Raw genomic sequence first — 18,163 nt, forward strand, 5'->3', positions numbered from 1 at the left:
AGCGTGAGCACCATCGAGCCGCGGGAGGAGCTGCTCTCGCCGGTGCAAGACGCCGACCGCTTTTACAGGGGCATTTTGGAGCCCGACAAACACTCCCCCTCCACGCTGGGTACACCCGGCTCCACCCTCCCCGACTACCCCAAGCTCCCCGCCGCCTACACGTACTCCCCCAACTATGACCTTAGGCGTGCCCACCAGTACTTGCACCCGGGGCCGGGGGACGCCAGGCTCCGGGAGACGGTGCTCTACAGCCCCCCGAGTACTGTCTTTGTAGAGCCCAACAGGAACGAGTATCTGGAGCTAAAAGCAAAACTAAACGCAGAGCCGGACTACCTCGAAGTGCTGGAAAAACAGACCACATTCAGCCAGTTCTGAGAAACAGCCCCCCGTCCCCTCGCCCGTCTCAGCAGCTCCTTCTCTAGAGTATTTGTATTTAACAACCACACGCAAAACAAAGAAACGTAAATGCTGACCTCCCTACACACACACACCTCGCCCCCCCTCCTCTTTTTCCCCCTTTAATTCATTTTATTGTAGGGTGAAGTGCCTTGGCACAGGACTTTTCAGCTTCGGGGAATGATTCTGAAAGGGTGTGCTGTTCAGTTTGGTTTGGTTTTAGTTTTACTTTTCTGTTACTGCATTTGGAAGTCGGAAACCACCTATTGTGTAAAATGGGCACAGCACTGGCATTGTGCGGGTGTCCATGTGTGTTTGGGGAAGGTGGCAGGAGGTTTCATGGTTTCTTGTCAGGTCACATTCAGGATTCAGGTCGTGCTTTTTTTTTTTTTCTTGCATTTTTATCTTTTGCTTTTTTTTTCTTTTTCTTTTTTTTTACAGGCATTCTTTAGTTTAATTTTCTGTCTGGTTGAAGAGTACAGCGCACATTTTCCCCTTTTAGCCATGGGTGAGTCTAAATGGCTTTTATGGAGAGATTAGCACACCCCGACTTTAATACAAGGTTTCCTTTTTTTAAGGATGTGTTTGTATACTTTCTGGACTTTTGAATTAAAAAAAAATATATATTATGATCTTTAAAGGGATCACTGTAGATGTGGACAAATCATTAAAGAGTGCAGAGATATATGATCCATAACTGGTTAGTGAAAATAACTTATTGATGAAATATAAAAAAATATTTTATTGTAGCACCTATTTTTATATGCACATTAGCATTTCTCTTTCCTTCACTATTTTAGGGCCTAATCTTGCAAATTTTTAACTCACTTGAGTATCTCTATTTGTGAAAGAAGTCCCAGCTTAGGCCTTCATCCTGCAGGCACTTAAGCACATGGACAGCTTTACCAATGCGTGTAGTTCTGGAGACTCACTCATTGGGCAAAGTTTGTCAAAAGCCCAAAAAATTAGGAAAGAGGATGCAGAATTCTTCTTACAAGTAAAAATACTGGAATGTTTGAGTGTTTCTTTCTTTCTTTTTTTTTTTAGGATGGGGTCCAAAGGTTGTGGATTGCTTTAAAGTATTGCACTACAACGAGAGCTTTTTTCCCAAATCTGATATAGTATCAGAAAGACCTTTTAAATCTCTACAGATAATGCCATTTATGACCAAATCTTAACAGACAATCGGAGACATAAAATCTGATCACAATAGGAAAAAAAATCATGTTTCTCTATTGAAAAAATGTGTCTTTTAGCAACCTCCTGCTCAGGAGTCTGGTTGGGCAAACTAGTGAGGGACATGTAGAAGGCATTCATTTTATCAGTAAAAAAAGGTTCATTTTTGATTTGTCGGTTTCATTTTTTTTCCTTTGTTTTAAAAATTTTGTATTAGTTAACCAAAATATAATGATTTTGCAACTGTTGTAGCCAGTTGATGATTGTTTAGTTGAGTACAATTGCACTTGTACAGATCCACATGTTTACTGGCATCCGGAACGACCAAATGATGGACTGTACACATCTCTATAAAATGTCTTTACCCCTTTGGGCAGCAGGCAATGGCAAGGATATTCATAAACACAGCATCACTGTAAGATGGGACAACTGATGTCTCATATGTATCCCAGCACATGTGATTTTTTAATAGTTTCTGAATAAACACTTGGTAAATATTTCAAATGTAAGATCCTGAAGTAATGAGTATCTGAGCTTTAGAATTTCTGGCCAAAATAATCTGTTTGTACATTGGATTCTCTTTACTAGCTGTTAAGGCTCATCAAAAAGATCTAACGTTTCTAGGCAAAACATAATGTGTTCTCTGTTTTCGAAACATGACATGTGGTAATTTCCAGCATATATAACATGGGTCAGAAAGCAACACAGGGGTATATGTTTCAACAACATATTGAACAGGATAGTTTTATATTTGTATTTTGTTTCCTTTCTGAGGTGTTCTATAATATATGGAACAGGGTGATATTTCACGTCTTTTCTTTCTTCATCAGGTTATTATATTTAATACTCTTTCCAGAGTTGCTCACTAGTACATCTTTTATTGCTAAAGGGCTCTGTTCTATTCTGAATTTCCTACCCATGTACAATCTGTCACTTTCTACAAAAACAAAGCTGTATAACTGGTCTGTTGGAATTCAAGAAAAATGTTTTCTTGGCGTGTGTTCTTCCCTCTATGCCACCCACACCGAGCAAAAGCAAAAAAAAAATCAAAAAACAAGCATGACTGTATTTAGCTTGGACAGTTTAGTAAGTGGAGTGTTATTTCAGTTTGAAATGCAGAGTTGAGGAGTGTTCTTTTGTCACAAGAGACATAACAAATGGCTATTCTGTTTACTGCTCTCCATCCTGCAGACTTCCCATTGACACCAGTGAGAGATGTGTGTGTGGCTGCCTGAGGTGCAGTTTTGGAGCCCTAACTTTGAATTGCTGTCTTTATAACTATTGCTGAAACCAGTGGCCTGGTTCTTCTTCCATTTAAGCTCAGTAGAGGCATGCTGTTGTTAAATGGGTATAAGTAAGAAAATTTTCAGCCTCACTGACTTTGCCAGGGAAAGGCTAGTTCAGAGAGGATAGAAGGAGAAGCTCCTGCAAACTTTGTGTCTGTTCATGTGTATATATATCTTTCCTGTGTGGTTCTAAACTCATGAGTTTGCATAGGTGTCAGTACAAGCATAGGATGAGGTCCTTAGTGTGAAAGGTACATTTTGCGTGGCATTCTGCCACAAAGAGGCAGCATCCGCAAATGAGTAAATGAGCAGGAATTGCTTGGATTTGTAAGAAATAGCTGAAAGAAATCCCTTGACATTCTGTTTATGTTTGCATTCTGACATTGCCATTTCTGAGGTCGGTAGTACTGCTGCTTCCATGTGTTCTACATGCATTTGGTAACTGCTAATGAAGGATTTTTCTAATGGCCTACACTACAACCAGAACAGTTAATTTAAATCTTTTTGACAACTCACCTTCCGTAGGAAAAAACATGTTATTGCTTGCATTGCTGGGGAAAAAGATTAAATTACATCAATTACTTACAGAAAATGCATTCCTGAAGATAAATCCTTGAGAAATAATACAGAATGAAAAATAATATTCTTTAGTCAGTAATCATCCTAAAACATATCTGAAAGGGCTATTTTTGAATGAGGACTTCAATGGAAGTAGGAGTTCCCACTCAATGGCTAAAATGATATATCATCTGTGGATAATTATTGTAAGAAAAAGTAGATGGGAATAGAAATTGGCAAAGGGAGATGTTCCTCTGGTTAAAAAAGAGGATGAGAGATAAAATAATTTGTTTGAAGAAAAATCCACCCTATTTTGAGAATTCTGAATGTTATTTTAGGTTCTTTATAAGACTGGTTTAGGTCAGTTATTAAAGTGATATTCCCCTCTTTTTTTTTTGTGTGTGCGTTTGACAAGTAATATTGAGATTATTGAATCACTCATGTAGTCTCACATTTTACTTCAAAAGTTCCTAAATGCATGAAATTCGTTGGTGAACAACAACAGCAACAGAAAAAAGTGGAAGAGAATCCTGGTTTCTCAATGTAATTACTGGAAACAAAACATGAGTGAGACCTGCTCTTCCCTTCCCTTCCCTTCCCTTCCCTTCCCTTCCCTTCCCTTCCCTTCCCTTCCCTTCCCATTTCATTTTTTACTCTCATCTTTAACAAAATGAGCTGAATTTCAAGTGGTTAATCCCAGAAGATATAGCCTGGAATTTCTAGACATTCCTACACACTGTTTGAAATACCAGATGTTATGTCAGTCCTCTCATCAGTTTAAAGTCTGACAAAAATGCAGCTTCCACTTCAGTAGTTCTAGAGCCCACATTCTCACACCTTTATTTTTAATACATATATCTTTAACATCCAGTATTTTAATGGTCACTTAAGGTTGTGAAAACATCTTCAGTTGATTCTGCATATTGTAATATTTAATTTCTTAATGTTTTCCTATGTTTCAACTTTTTTATAAAGCTATAGGTATTTCTTAGAGGAATTCAGATACAGTGATACTTTTTCTCATATCACATAATAATTTAGTTGTTATTTAGTTATTAAAGTAATTTTCAAAAATTGTTAAAGAGAATAAAAATGAGCTTATGACCTGTGGTAAACACAATGTAGAAGATATATCTGGAAAGGCAAGAATAGTTAACTGTGGTTGTTAGAAAAAATGAAGGCAAAATCCTGGTTTTGTAGGTTGTTTAGATCTCTGTTTAGCTGGAGCTAAAATGTCTGACCAGCATGTTGTTTCTTACAGAAACTTAAGAGTCTGTTTAATGCATATGGTTCCCTCTCAGGGGGCTGAGTCCATTAAGGCACTACATCCTGAAGGACAGGGTAAACAAGAACTCCTTCATTTTTAGAGGGCAGGTTCTTTATATTGCTCAGTGTCTCCAGGGAACCTGAATAGCCTTTCATTAGGTTACAGAGTGGCATACTGAATTACAGAGTCTCCAAACCAGAGAAGGAGGCTGAAATCTTTTGCTGTCTTATGCAGAACTGAGAATGCTATTGGCACTACTGGCATTAAACAAGAAAAATGGGGAGAGAAGAGGAAGTGAATGGCAGACACAGTGCCATAGCTGTCAGCCTTCAAACAGTCATCACATTTTTATTGATTATTTGATTGTAGGGAATTTGCACCTCTATTCTGCAGCATCCACTTACCCTGGAAAATGTCGGACCTCAAGCTAAGGAATGACAAGAGGATGGAGGAGTAGATGAGTGAGGCGTTTCTGTGAGAGAAGTGGGCAGGATAGCAGCAATTTGAATGGGGCAGCCACACTATTTGTTTTTCTCAACACTTCTAAGAAGCTTTGCAATGTGTTTTGCTGAAAAGAGAGCACACAGATCTCCTTACAGTCCAGCAATACTGTCTTACATATTTGTGGTTTTTTCCATTTATGTATAAATAGTGTCCTAATATTACAAATTTTTGCAATTTATTTTTTTTCCTGTTCATTATTCAGCTAAATTTCAGAATTTCTAGCAGTATGATGTTTTGCAGTATGATCATTTATTCCCAAGTATCAACTCCAGAAATGCTAAGCACTGTTACACTTTAGAATGATTGTTTATTCTTTAAAACACTGAACAGAACAGAGATGGGGCAGAAAAAAAGGCATATTTAGGTCCTAGGAACAAGAGGCATCTAGTTAATTGAATATACAAAGAAATAAAGTGTAATGAAGTTTGTAATTAAATGGTTATCAAATTAACTATTTAACTTACAGCTAATGCGCCACATTTTGTTTCTGGTTGTATAAGTACACAACTGGATTCCACTGACTTGAGGAACTTGCAAAATATTTACCTTGCTCTTGTAAGTCTGGCTTTTTGTCATTGAAATAAGCCATTCTCTTAGTATTTTTGTTTTGTACAGTAAAAATTTGAATACAGTAATTACAAACATTAGTAGTTCTGCTATGTATCTCTAAAATGAATCGCATCTATTTCCAATCTGCGGACAAATTAACTAAACACTGATGTGTTCAGTGATATGGCACTGTAAAGTTTATCTTGGACTCATGTTGTCCTGATTATATGGGAAGTACATTTTACATCCACAGATAAACATGTGGCTCTTCAGAATGAAGAACCACATGAACAGACAATATACCTCTATTTAATTCTGTGGACTTGGTCCCGAAACCTGGAATTAGATTAAATACCTATTGATAAAAATTGTTCCCTTTGTGGTGTTTCTGCCATGGAAGATGCAACTACTTTTGCTGCAATTTTGCAGACTTATATTTACAGTATTTTTAAATTTTGCAGAAAACTTTAGACCATGTCAAATATAAATGATTTTTTTTTCCTGGCTGGACACAAGATTACTATTTGTATATCATGACATGGTTCTGGGTGATCTTCCAAAAATGTCCAGACTGGAATAAGATAAAAGGTTGAAATAATAATTGTGTAGTTCAATATTTAATGTAATAAAATATTTTTTTCTCATGATTTCAACAGTATATCTGATTTTGTGAACACTAGATTATTAACACGTTTGGTAATTTTGTACCATTTCTGTGGCAAAAAGTTTATGTTCATATTTGAGGAAGGGGAGAAGGTATGAGATTGCTTTTGTCAGACTTCATATCAACTTTATTCAAAAACAGAGCAAAAGCACTGAGTTAAATTCTTCAAACTTGAAAGGTAAAAGTCTAGTCTGATTTATGAATTCCTGAAAACAGTGTTTAATTGCCAACTAGATTATTATTTTAAATATCTGTATTTTTTTACCATCTGTACTTTAAAAAACAAACATATCTGTGTGTGTATGTATATATATTTGAAAGTGTATGTGTACATATATGTAAGTATGCATATATACATATATATGTACATCTACACTTATATCTGCCTTTATTTCTTTAATTAAAATTGTCTTTACTGTGATGTAAGAATATTTCCATGTAAGTAGTGAGAGCTTTTAGGCTTGGAATGAAAGAGCATATGTAGAAGATAAATGCTATATTCATGTAATCACGAGAAAATTAGTCCAGTCATACAATGCTTCAACTTTTCTAATATAGTAATATAAATTTTGGATTGGAGTTGCACAGAACAAAAGTTTGGGCTCAAATCCAGTTTTCAAGTGGCTGAATATGGATTGAGGGGCATTAATATTCCAGTATTTTCAGCGTCTACCTTTTACATTTGGCATAATATCACATGGCAAAACTGGCCTGAAATTGACTTTCTGTAACTTTACTACTATAGCAATTAATTTGTCCAGTCAAATGAATATATAGACACATAACAAATGTATTTTTGACAAAGGCAAGAGTTCTTAGAAAGGTCTTTCTTTTAGATATCTGAATTTAGTTTTAAAATACTGAATTCATAACGATATTTAATTATGCAATTAATTATTACAAGTAATGACAAAGATTTGTTCACTTTCTAAATGCTGAACTTAGGTGAGCTAGTCAGTCTTTTAGTTACAACTATACGAAAGCTTTTAGTCCCAGTGGCAGTTGCTTTCTGCTGAAAATTATAACAGGGTTGTTCCCAGCATTGGTACTCTTCTGCCATGACACAATTTTTTCATTGTAAATTCTTTTTTAAAATATGGGACATTAAACACTTTAAAAGCATTTTCAGGTTGGCAGTTTGCTAAGTTGAATTGAATATGTCATTAAGTTTATCTAATATTTATTAATTATCCACTTTTAAGTAGTTTTCTCATATTTTTTTCTAAGCCATACATACAACTCCTTATAAGTGATGTACTGATGTGGTTACATGAGTTTATTTGTAGTTGTGTACAGTGCTGCACATCTGGTTAGATGGCATCTGCTAATTGATAACAAACCAAAATATCTAGATTACAATATTCTTCACATTAAGCTCAAAATTCAAGAATCATGTACATTTTTCTGGTTTCAAATTTGTAAGAAATGCCTACACTAACATCAAAGAACTTGAACCACTTTCAAAGAATGAATATTTTGCTGAATCATTTATTCCCAAGTATAAATATCTTCTTTTAGTGATGATGAAAAGTGCATCAAAGGAAAAATTGCCTGATCAGTATATTTGATGGTTTTGAAGTGAATGAAAATTCTCCCATTGATTTTACTTTTTTGGAAGCATGTAATGTCTTTACACTGTATTTTTTTTCTCTTCCTGTTAGAGACTGTTTATTGGCCTACCATGCATAAGAAAAATCCCTGCTACAAAGGTGTTTCAAATCTCAGCTGGTTATATCATCTCTATCAGTAACAGCTTTGGCTGTTTCTTAACGTTGTTTTATTTTTATAGTGATTAAATTATGCTTGGTCTTTTAAGGGTGGATTTTTTTGCCTTACATCCATCCAAATATGGATGTAAGGCAAACATACATCCAAACGTATCATGCAATATAGTCAATGCTGGTGGTGGAAATTATTTAAATATTGTATATTGATGGGTTCTTCAAGTTTATTGCATTAATGTTTAATAACATTCTAACTCTCTGAAAGAGAGGTAACAGTTACATATTTTTTTATTTTGATTTTATGTTTCCCTGTCATTCTTTTTTTCCTACACATTACTGAATCAAACTGCCTGCCTTTGCTGTGAAAGCTGCTTTTTATTTTAAGTACAGAGCTCGGTTGTGTGCAAAGGGATCTAAGCTATTGTTCTTCAGTGTGTTTATTTCTTTTAAAGAAAAATATTGTACTCTTCTAAATAGCTATTGATTTTCTAAGGAGAATCACATGGTCTATGTTTCTCCTCTCTCCATTCTTACATTCTGAGGCAGTGACGAAGTGTGTTTGGTTTTGTAGCTGTTTTGTTGCAGGTGTAACAGCTTAAGCAAAATCCTCATGGTTGTCAAAGAAAATTATGTTTTAGGTAGGAATTTCGAAAAAAAATTCTACCTATAGCATCATTAGTGTAAAGTTGTAACACAAACCTGCATAAACAAGCATTTATATGTATGTGTGTGTCTGGGTCACCACCCTGTTCAGATTTTTGTTTGTTTGTTTGTTTGTTTTTTGTTTTGGGATTTTTTTGTTTGCTTGTTTTCAGTTAATTTTTTTAAATACACCTTGTCTCAAAGACAGGATTTGTCCTATAATTAGACAGTGTTATATAATGAAGGTTTCCAGCAGAGTGATTTAAGTCATAAAGTGAACTTCATCTTCTTATTGACAATCTCTGATTGGTTTGAAATGTTTGTTTTTAACTTTTTGGCCTGACAAGTAATAACTTCCAACAAGTAAGTGGCAATGTGCCATATTATCATGTTGAACAGTAGAATCTATCAGTTTTATTGTGCAACATATTACTTAATAAATTTTTAATGGTAAGAGTCTACTAATGCATATTGTACTAACACATCCATTAATTCTTCCCTAAGAATACTTTTTCCTAAAGAATAAAGTTACTACTCTCTTGCAAAAAGTTTTTTTCTAAAATATGAGAAGTAGTTAAGATAATGATTCTAAATTCACCAGTTTTTAGAGATATGATTGAATGTGTTTATGATGGGTAATATTTTTTCGTCCATGCATAATTTTATACAATGAATGTGTTCTATAATTTCCAGTATATTTTATATACCAGGTGGTATCTGTAATTAAATATTTCTTAAGACTTCTTGGATTGCTAAGAAGTTTTTGTTAGATTTCGTTAGGATCAGAGCTTTAATTTTGGAGGAAGAAAACTCCCATCTCATCAGTCTATCTTCATAGTATTTATCTTATGAGCAATTGTCCAAATAACTCAGATTTCTTTTTCTTTAATGTTAAATTATGTGTTATTTTTGCCTCATTTGCTGTTTAAAAGTTTGAGAATTACTTACTGCTCTATATAATCATCTGTGGTGGAATACCAAAAAATTCCCATCTTTGGTCTGATCAATACTATGTAACTTCAATTTAAAGTTACTTAGTGAAACTGTTTTATTTTATGTTTGCCTTAGAGTTAGGTACCCTTATCTCCAAGTCTGTGTGTTGATGTAAGGCCTCACAAATGTTCCCTTAATCAAAACTCAGTATTACTTCACAACCCAAACAAAATCCTTTAACACAGCAATGAAGAAAAAATTCCAAAGTAATTTTGATTCTCTGACTACTTCCACATATGAAAATTTTATTTATGTGAGTTGTCCCATTGGGTTCTGTTAGAAATTTTTGGTTACATACTGTTATATTTGAAGTTTGGAATTTGAATATATGTCTGACACATACAAACTTATGCCAATGCTTAATCTGAGTTCTGGTTTGTCTAATGGAGAAAGAAGTGTTTCTGAACATGTTAGGATTATGATTACTGTTACAAAGTAACAAGTATTTTCTTCCTATGAAAAGGTCTTTTCTGGATTTACTCATGTAGAAAATACACAATTAGGTGTGTGTATCAGAGAGCATTTTGATATGTTTGAAAAGGCCTGAGGACCTTCAAAGCTAAAACTGGTTTAGTTTTTGAAATGCTTGCTTTTTGCTTTCAGTTGAATGTTGCTGGCTTGAAAAGGTTACTGATAATAATGTTTAAGCCTAATGGCAGAAAGGTACTAGGAGGGTTAATGATTTTTTTTATTTAAGTAGCTATAGGTTCTGAATGTCTTCATTTTGTCTTGTCCTCTAAAACAGGGTGATTTTTTAAAATTTTAATGGAGATTGCAGGATTTGAATGAATTATAGAGATGTTAAATAGCTGTCGTTCAAACACATCAATAAGAATAGTTGTTTTTATTTGTGCTGTTGTTTTTATTTAGCTCAGAAAAAATCAGGTCATATCTATTTTTGGGACTCACAGGGTTTTTAGGAGGTGAATGAACAATTGCTAAGGGGCCTTGGACCTCTCCATGTTAAAACAACTTAAATGAACACAGTGATTAAAAAGGAGCTCATTTTAGTGAGTTCATGATTTGAGAATATGATATATTTATGTTTATCTCTGCACATTAAATATTGAAAAGATTAACATTGTCAAAATTGTTTATTAATACTGAGAAGAAAGCAGTTATTCTCAGGGCAGAGGCTCTTAAAACGAGTATTTTTGTTACCAGAAGTTAAATCAAAGATTTCAATTTAACTGTCTAAATGAAGAGATGTGAAAATAATAACATACAGAACATAGAGTATTTAATACTGAGAATATTGCTAAAACTTAAACTTGTAAGCATCCTTTTAGATTTAGCCTTTCAACCCTCGATGTCAGATTCTTATGTAGAAAGGATGTTTTAGCTGTAGTTAGGACATCACAGTCAGAGGAGAGACAGGTATTTTGGTCTATCTTATTTTATCTAATCTTAGAATAATTGCTTTTGTTAGCTTTTCTTTTTTTTCCCTGTTACACAGGCATCAAAAGTCTCATGTCACATTTGGAAATTGTGATGTCACAAGGTGTCCCAGAGCCTGGACAAATAATAATCCAGTAGCAGAGTAAAAATTGCTACAGCAAACTGAAACATAAAATTAAAATGTAATGTTCTGTGAACATGGGAGATATTTGTGAGAGTACTTTGTTGACAACTATTTGATAATTATGGCTTGTATTCTTCTAACACCTTTCTTCCCAAAGGATCCTAAAGTGCCTTACAAAATTAGGGCCCGTTCCTGCCCTGATTGAAGTCAATGGGAGCACTGCCAATGGGAACAGCACTGGGCACTTAGGAGGCTAATAAAAGCTGCATTCAAACATCACTTCTGCCACTGAAATGTGTAACTGTTCAACTTACACAGCAATACTCCCAGTGGTTTAAGACAGGAAGTGAATATTATCTTATACAGATTGCAAATTTGAAAAAGAAAATATGATTTTAAAGGGGTACATGGTCCAAATTAATATTAGTCTTAATAATACTGATTTTGGTAAAGATTTCTGTTTGAGTCTTCAGCCAAACAGATTTTTCTAATTTTTTTTCCTGAGGATCTGAACATTAGTTCCAGTAAATCTAATCACTGATATCACTTTCATTATTAATATATTGCGTACACATATTTGGGAGCTCAGATGTGCATGGATTTGGTGTAATAATTAAAATCAGAAAAATATAACGTAGTCATACAAGTAATCTTCTATAGTTATTTTATCTTTTTCCTGATTAGTTTTTAATTTCTACCTGAGAAAGCCTGATATTACTATCAGTATTTTCTGTATGTTTCCATATTTGTTCAATTTATATATTGAGCTGATTGCTGTGATATGTAGAGGACAAGATTTGATGTTTGCATACCTGAAATTCCAGTTGAAATTAAGGATTATACCACATATTCTGATATTTTTATTTATTTTTAATATAGGGACCTTTCATATAAAATTTTTCAGCTACAAAAACATTAAAGAGCATACATAGATCCAAAAAAAAAAAAAAACCCAAAACATCAGAACTAATGCAGGTATTTGTAATACTATGAAAAGGCCTGATTTTTTTTTTTGTTCAGCACTTTTTTCTCAATCATTTATATTGGTGAATGAGAAAATAATTCTATTATTTAACATTTTTAAATTATTGCTATTTCACAAAGAGGAAAAATTAGCTCTTGAACTGTTTTGTTTGTCTCTAGTTATGGACTTTCAGATGGGACTGAAAAATAAGCAGCTCAAAGAATAACTAACCATCAGAAATTATCTAGTAGAATATGTAGCTGCTGAAGTCTCTGAATCAGAGGAATGCACATGCTGTACATTCAAAAAAAAAAGGGTTTGAGACTACAGGGCTAAATAAATTCAAATCTATTCTTACTGAATCCTTCTAGTCTTATTCAGTAAATATTTACTAAATCTGCCAGTGAAATCACAGAAGATGATTTCTTTGCCTTATTGACCAGACAGAAATTCTTTGTATTGCTCATTTGAATAATATATTTACCTTATTAAAACAACAACAACAACAAAAAAAAAACCCAAAACAAAACAAGACAAAAAAAACCCACAAAAACCAATCCAGCAAAAAACCCAAACAGACACCAAAAAGGCCCGAAAACAAAACAAAACCCACAAAACAGAACCCAAAACATATGTAATACCACTTTTTAAAATAATATTGTCCTTTTCATGCTGTACCTGCATAAAATATTTAAAGTGTACCCTTGATCATCCCTGAACACAAAGTTTATAAGGTAGTTTGTAAAAGGGGTTTCCAAAGATATAACAGGATATTGTATGCATCTGTTACATAGATGTGGCTTACAAGGAGTTTTGAATACATGGAAGAGGGCACTCTTAGAATGTAATTCATCAGTAGATCAAAATGTCATCTTCTACTAGAAACACAGACATTTACAAACTTTTCTAACAGTTAGAACCTTGAAATATGCAAATTACTAAATCTATGTGGAGTGAGCAAGTGCCATGTTTACTTACTTGCTTTTCTGGCTAGAAATCTCACATCTTCTGCCATGAGAATTTGACATAAGTAAAAAACCAATTGGCAGAACAGTTTCAGAAAGCTACAGACAGGTATGGAAAGGAACCACTGAAGTTAACAGCCAATTAGTTTTGTTTTCTTTTGTATGTGTTTTCAATAAAGGTATTACATATTTAATACTTCTAATTAAGTCATTACTATGTCATAGTCATAGGTTACAGTATAATAATTTGACATAATGAGTTAAATTAGGGACTAAACCATCTTCACAAAGAATGAGTCACTGATGCGTGTAAGAAAAAAGCCAATGAAATAGTTAAGGATGTGAAATCTGGTGCCTGGACTTGGAGCTACTGATATATTAAGCTTGATACTGCACAGTCTCTTTTGGACATTTACAAAACCAAGAAAGAAGTAATTATGCAAGTGCTGATGACAGGCCAGGAGGAATTTAGCACTTCAGTCAAAAGATAGGATTAGATTTTGTCCTAGGGGTAGGATTAGTGTGTGATCTCATGGTCACTTAATAGGTTTCGTATTAGATCTTCCCTAAGGCCTGTTTTTGCAGTCCTTAGGCAGGCCAAACACCCAAAGAATTCTGTGCACTTTTGCTAAGCAAAGGAGTTTTCAATGTCTTCTGAAAACTTCAAATTATTTAATACATGTATATAAAATAAGTAAAGGGCTAGATGACAGTTACTAAAAAGAAAATTTATGATTAAGTTCTATGCTGTTAAGTATCTGGGCCTAAATGACTGATGCAATACAGAGCACACACATCCATCTCATAGCAGAAATAAATTAGCTAGTGTCAGATTCTGCATTCTTTTCTGACTTCCACCTTGCTCAGCAAAGCATTGTAGGATCCGACCTTTGAAATCTTTTGCATTGTATTTCTTCACTAATAAATATTTTGTAAAACTTTACTGGGTGCTACAATACTTTTCACTAATTTCCATTAAACATGTTTTCATTGGCATATCTGTAACCATTATAGGAAATATCAACTTTGTATTAGAAAGTGAGGTGAATATACCTCTTTTTTTTTTCCTTTTTTTTCTGGACATACTCAATATAAAAATAAACCCACATCAATTTCCTGGGAAAGTACTATTTTTCAAATATCTTTTAGAATTTGTTAAATAAAAGTCTTCCTGACAAACAAAACATGAGTTTGACTGAAATAAAAAGAAAGCCATTCAACTGATCTAGTTTTACTAAAGCCTTTGCCAAAAACCTCAAAATTTGAGGATGTATCACCAATTTTGAAAAAAAAAACCAAAAAACCAAAAAACCCCGACATAATCTGTCATAAATAAATGGTTGATCTAGACTGTTGGAAACAGCTGAATGCTATCTTACAGAATGCCCTGCTTTATACTCTAAAATTTAATTAATATACCAGAGTAATTATAAAATTATAAAGTATTATAAAAAACACACTTTCATGCACAGTCATCTCATAATTGCAACCTATAGCAATGGATTTTTTTACCAATGCATTATGTTGTTGAGAGTTCAAAATAATTTATATAATTAATAATTAAATAATCCTTTAAGATTTGTTTTAATAAATCTTTAAAACACCATACTCAGAAAAGGCCAAGCAGTGTTTTTAATAGAATGTTTTTAAATGGGTTATTGTCAAATAGAAAGTATAATTAAAGAGCATATTTATAGCAAAAATAAAGCTTTTAATAGTTAATATATTGCTCATATTTATATTTGCATGCTCTGAAATATTTAACTTCCAGAAATTTAAAAATATCACCGGGAGCTACTTATGGATGTAAAATTCTTAATATGTCTAAGTATTTGCAGGACTGAGTTTTCAATTTTTGATTGTTTGATCAAGTGGGAAAAATATCTACTCAGTAGTCAGTGGAGCTTCTGAGATCATAAAATTGGTTCATGTATTTCTAACACTTTGTACGTTATCCTTCAATGAACAGTAAAGAAAGCAAATATCAAAAAATACCTCTGAAATGCAGTGAGATACTTAACAGAGTAATCCAAAGACTGTCTTTAGATTGATAATATTTGTATTTGCAGTATTAAATCCAGCATTAGAAATATCAGCTAACATCATATATACATAACTTTATAATTATAGACACATATATTTCTCTTTATAGTTTTCATTTTCATTTAAACAGCATCATTGGTGTACATGATATCTATGTATGCTCATATATGTATATAAAAGTCTCAGGTACTTAAAAGCACATTAGATCTAAATTATGCAGCAAAGTGCCATCGTAATATATGTGGCAATTTAACTAATTTCTGTTACAGTGTTAGTTTACGTTTACTAATGTCAGATAGTTTTCATGGTTACTGGTATATTTTTGGGCAAAAACAAACAAAACAAAGGAAAAAAACAGCAAAAACAAACAACCAAAAAAAAATCCCAAACCTGAAATATGCAATGAAGACTCTTTTCATTCTGACAGAGAAAAACTATTCCTGTGGTGCTCAGGCACTTCACAGGAGAAGAATTTTTTGCAATATGATGCCTCCTGTGGTGCAGTGAGGCGTGAAGCAATACAAGAGGTAGCTGGAGCTGAAGAATGTCATATGAGGAGGTGCCACATCATAGGAAACATTCACAAGTGGAAGACAGCTGTTGTTATAAACTATTAAAGACATCAGCAGGGTGTTCATTTCTTTCAAGGTTTCAGAAGCCTGAGATGGCATTTCCTTCTATCTTCCTCTCCCGGCTGTCTATCCTCCTCCCTCTCAAAGAAGGTTTGCTACATCAGGTACCTTTCATCGTGGCATGCACTGAATCACAAGGGTTCTGCTCCTTGTTGCCCACTCCTTTGCCCTCAGTTAAAGATTGGCTGGGACTGGGCATCACAGCAGCAAGGAGAAGCTCTCATGCTTAAGAAAACATTTCAGGTAGGGTTAAAGAGAGACGACAAGCAGACGTGCTGAAGACCTGCCGAAATGGCTGAGATGGGAAATGCATTTATAATTGTATGCCTAGTGACTTTAGAGACATCTTCAACTTAGTACACTTATAAACTATATGATTATTAAGTTTAGACACAGTGACCACTGATTTTCAGGATGGATTAGAGGATGGACATAACCAAGAAGAAACTGAATTAGCAGTAACACTGACTATTCTTCTTAAACAAAGTGTTAGTCCTGTATGTGTAACTCCTGTAACTATAATAACTTGTTTTACTTAAATCAAAATGTGATTAGCCATGAGTATGTTTTAACTTCTGTCTGTACATATATATATGAATATATATATATATATGTGTATATATATGTGTGTATATATGTATATATATGCACAATCAAAAAAAACCACCCATGTATAGGTTTCCACACTGTTTTGTCTTCTAGGTTTGTAACAAAATAGTGGCTTAAACTTTTTATGCTAAAAAACCCTTAATGTCCAGGTTGTGTAATCTACAAATGATTTGCATAATGATTTCCTGTGAAGATTTGTATGCAAGCTGTGGCCTTGATTTCTCCACTTGTCTTACACTGGTGAACTCAGTTGATGTTTGTGTCTGCTCCTGATTTAGATCAGACTAAGTAAAAGGTTGTGCAAAGGATGTGTCTAGGGTGCATTAGTCTGCTTCTTCAGGTTAGGCACTTCAGAGCAGTGAAAAAATACCTTTAAATTAAGTTTATGTTCTACATCTGAGAAACCTAACTGGGGCTATTGACACTTATTTAGCATAAAACATGGTTCAAAACAACTGACACAGAGGTCACATGCAGCAGACATAAAATTTCAAAGCATAATGGAGTTCAGATTCTGAAGGGCCTTATTTCAGCATAGCTACATATAATGTAGAATGACCCCAAACCCCAACAGCCATATAATAATAGTAATAATACTGTGAGGAGTAATATTTTCCCATAGGTTTACCTCATATAAGCAGATATTAGTAATTAAACACCAGAGATGATGCTTCATAACAATAATTTCACTACTACAGATTCTTTAGAAAACAATACCTGCATTATCATGCTGAGGAAATGCAAGTAATTTTAGTATTTTTAGTTGTAGTCAGATGCAAAGGTGTTTCTGAGCTTTTCATTCTGCCAGGATCAGATCTGTCTTTTAAGAGGAGCTTTTTGATTTAGTTTGGTTTTGTTTTTTTTTTTTTTTTTAACATAAATGCATCTATTAAGATATTTTAGCACTGAATGTCGAAATTATTCCATGATGACCTGCATTTAAAGACAAAATATATGATCTCTAGCAAAGCAATATCCTGATTAAGGATCCTTTATTCTCTGGAAGAATGCTCCAGATAGCTATTTCAATAGCTTTGTTCTCTTGTCGTTATTACACAATATTTCTATTGCTTTCACACATTTATTGGTATCTGCCAAGCAGAACCAAATTTAGCCTGAAGCCTGGAGGAAGATAAAAGGAAAATATATCAGGCATATGGATGATAATTTGGATGAAAAAAAAAGTGTTGACAATTTTGTGCTCATATTTTTGGTTATACAACCTATATGCCAACTTTTGTATATAGAAATTATGTACAATTTCAGATGTCAAAGTTTACATAAACAAACAAATATTGTATATGCAATTACACCCAGAGATTTGTATCCATCTTTTAATATTACACATACAGCAGCTTATGTAGGAAAATTGACCCAACCAGCAGAATGATTCAGGGCATTTGGAAAATGTGGTATTACAATTCAGATCATTATTACAAAGTGTTACCAGTATGCTGAAAAATGCTCTTCTACATCTTTTCTGAGATTAATAGAACATCAAGGCTTCACTGCATATTGCATCTTTCTATGACACTTTTGATGATTATAAAGCTTTCCATCTGTAACAGGAATTGCATATATGTTTCAAAGTATTTCAAAGTGTACCACCCCTCTGAACTTTTCATTATCATTACGTTGGAATTTTTTTCTTTACAATTATCAGGTTATT

At 33.7% G+C, this 18,163-nt stretch overlaps 1 protein-coding gene across 1 annotated transcript in view; it reads left to right on the forward strand.

Annotated features, from left to right (window-relative positions):
• Positions 1-6,383, forward strand: part of SLITRK5 (SLIT and NTRK like family member 5) — a 9,967-nt gene extending 3,584 nt beyond the window's left edge. Inside the window, exon 3 of the mRNA XM_031061286.1 lies at positions 3-6,383. Coding sequence (XP_030917146.1) covers positions 3-375 — 373 coding nt within the window. The 3' untranslated portion in view covers positions 376-6,383. The remainder of the gene's footprint in view (positions 1-2) is intronic.
• Positions 6,384-18,163: the final 11,780 nt, after the last annotated feature.

The sequence above is a fragment of the Geospiza fortis genome, unplaced genomic scaffold (genome assembly GCF_000277835.1).
Source record: "Geospiza fortis unplaced genomic scaffold, GeoFor_1.0 scaffold294, whole genome shotgun sequence".
In the NCBI taxonomy this organism is placed as follows: Eukaryota; Metazoa; Chordata; class Aves; order Passeriformes; family Thraupidae; genus Geospiza; species Geospiza fortis.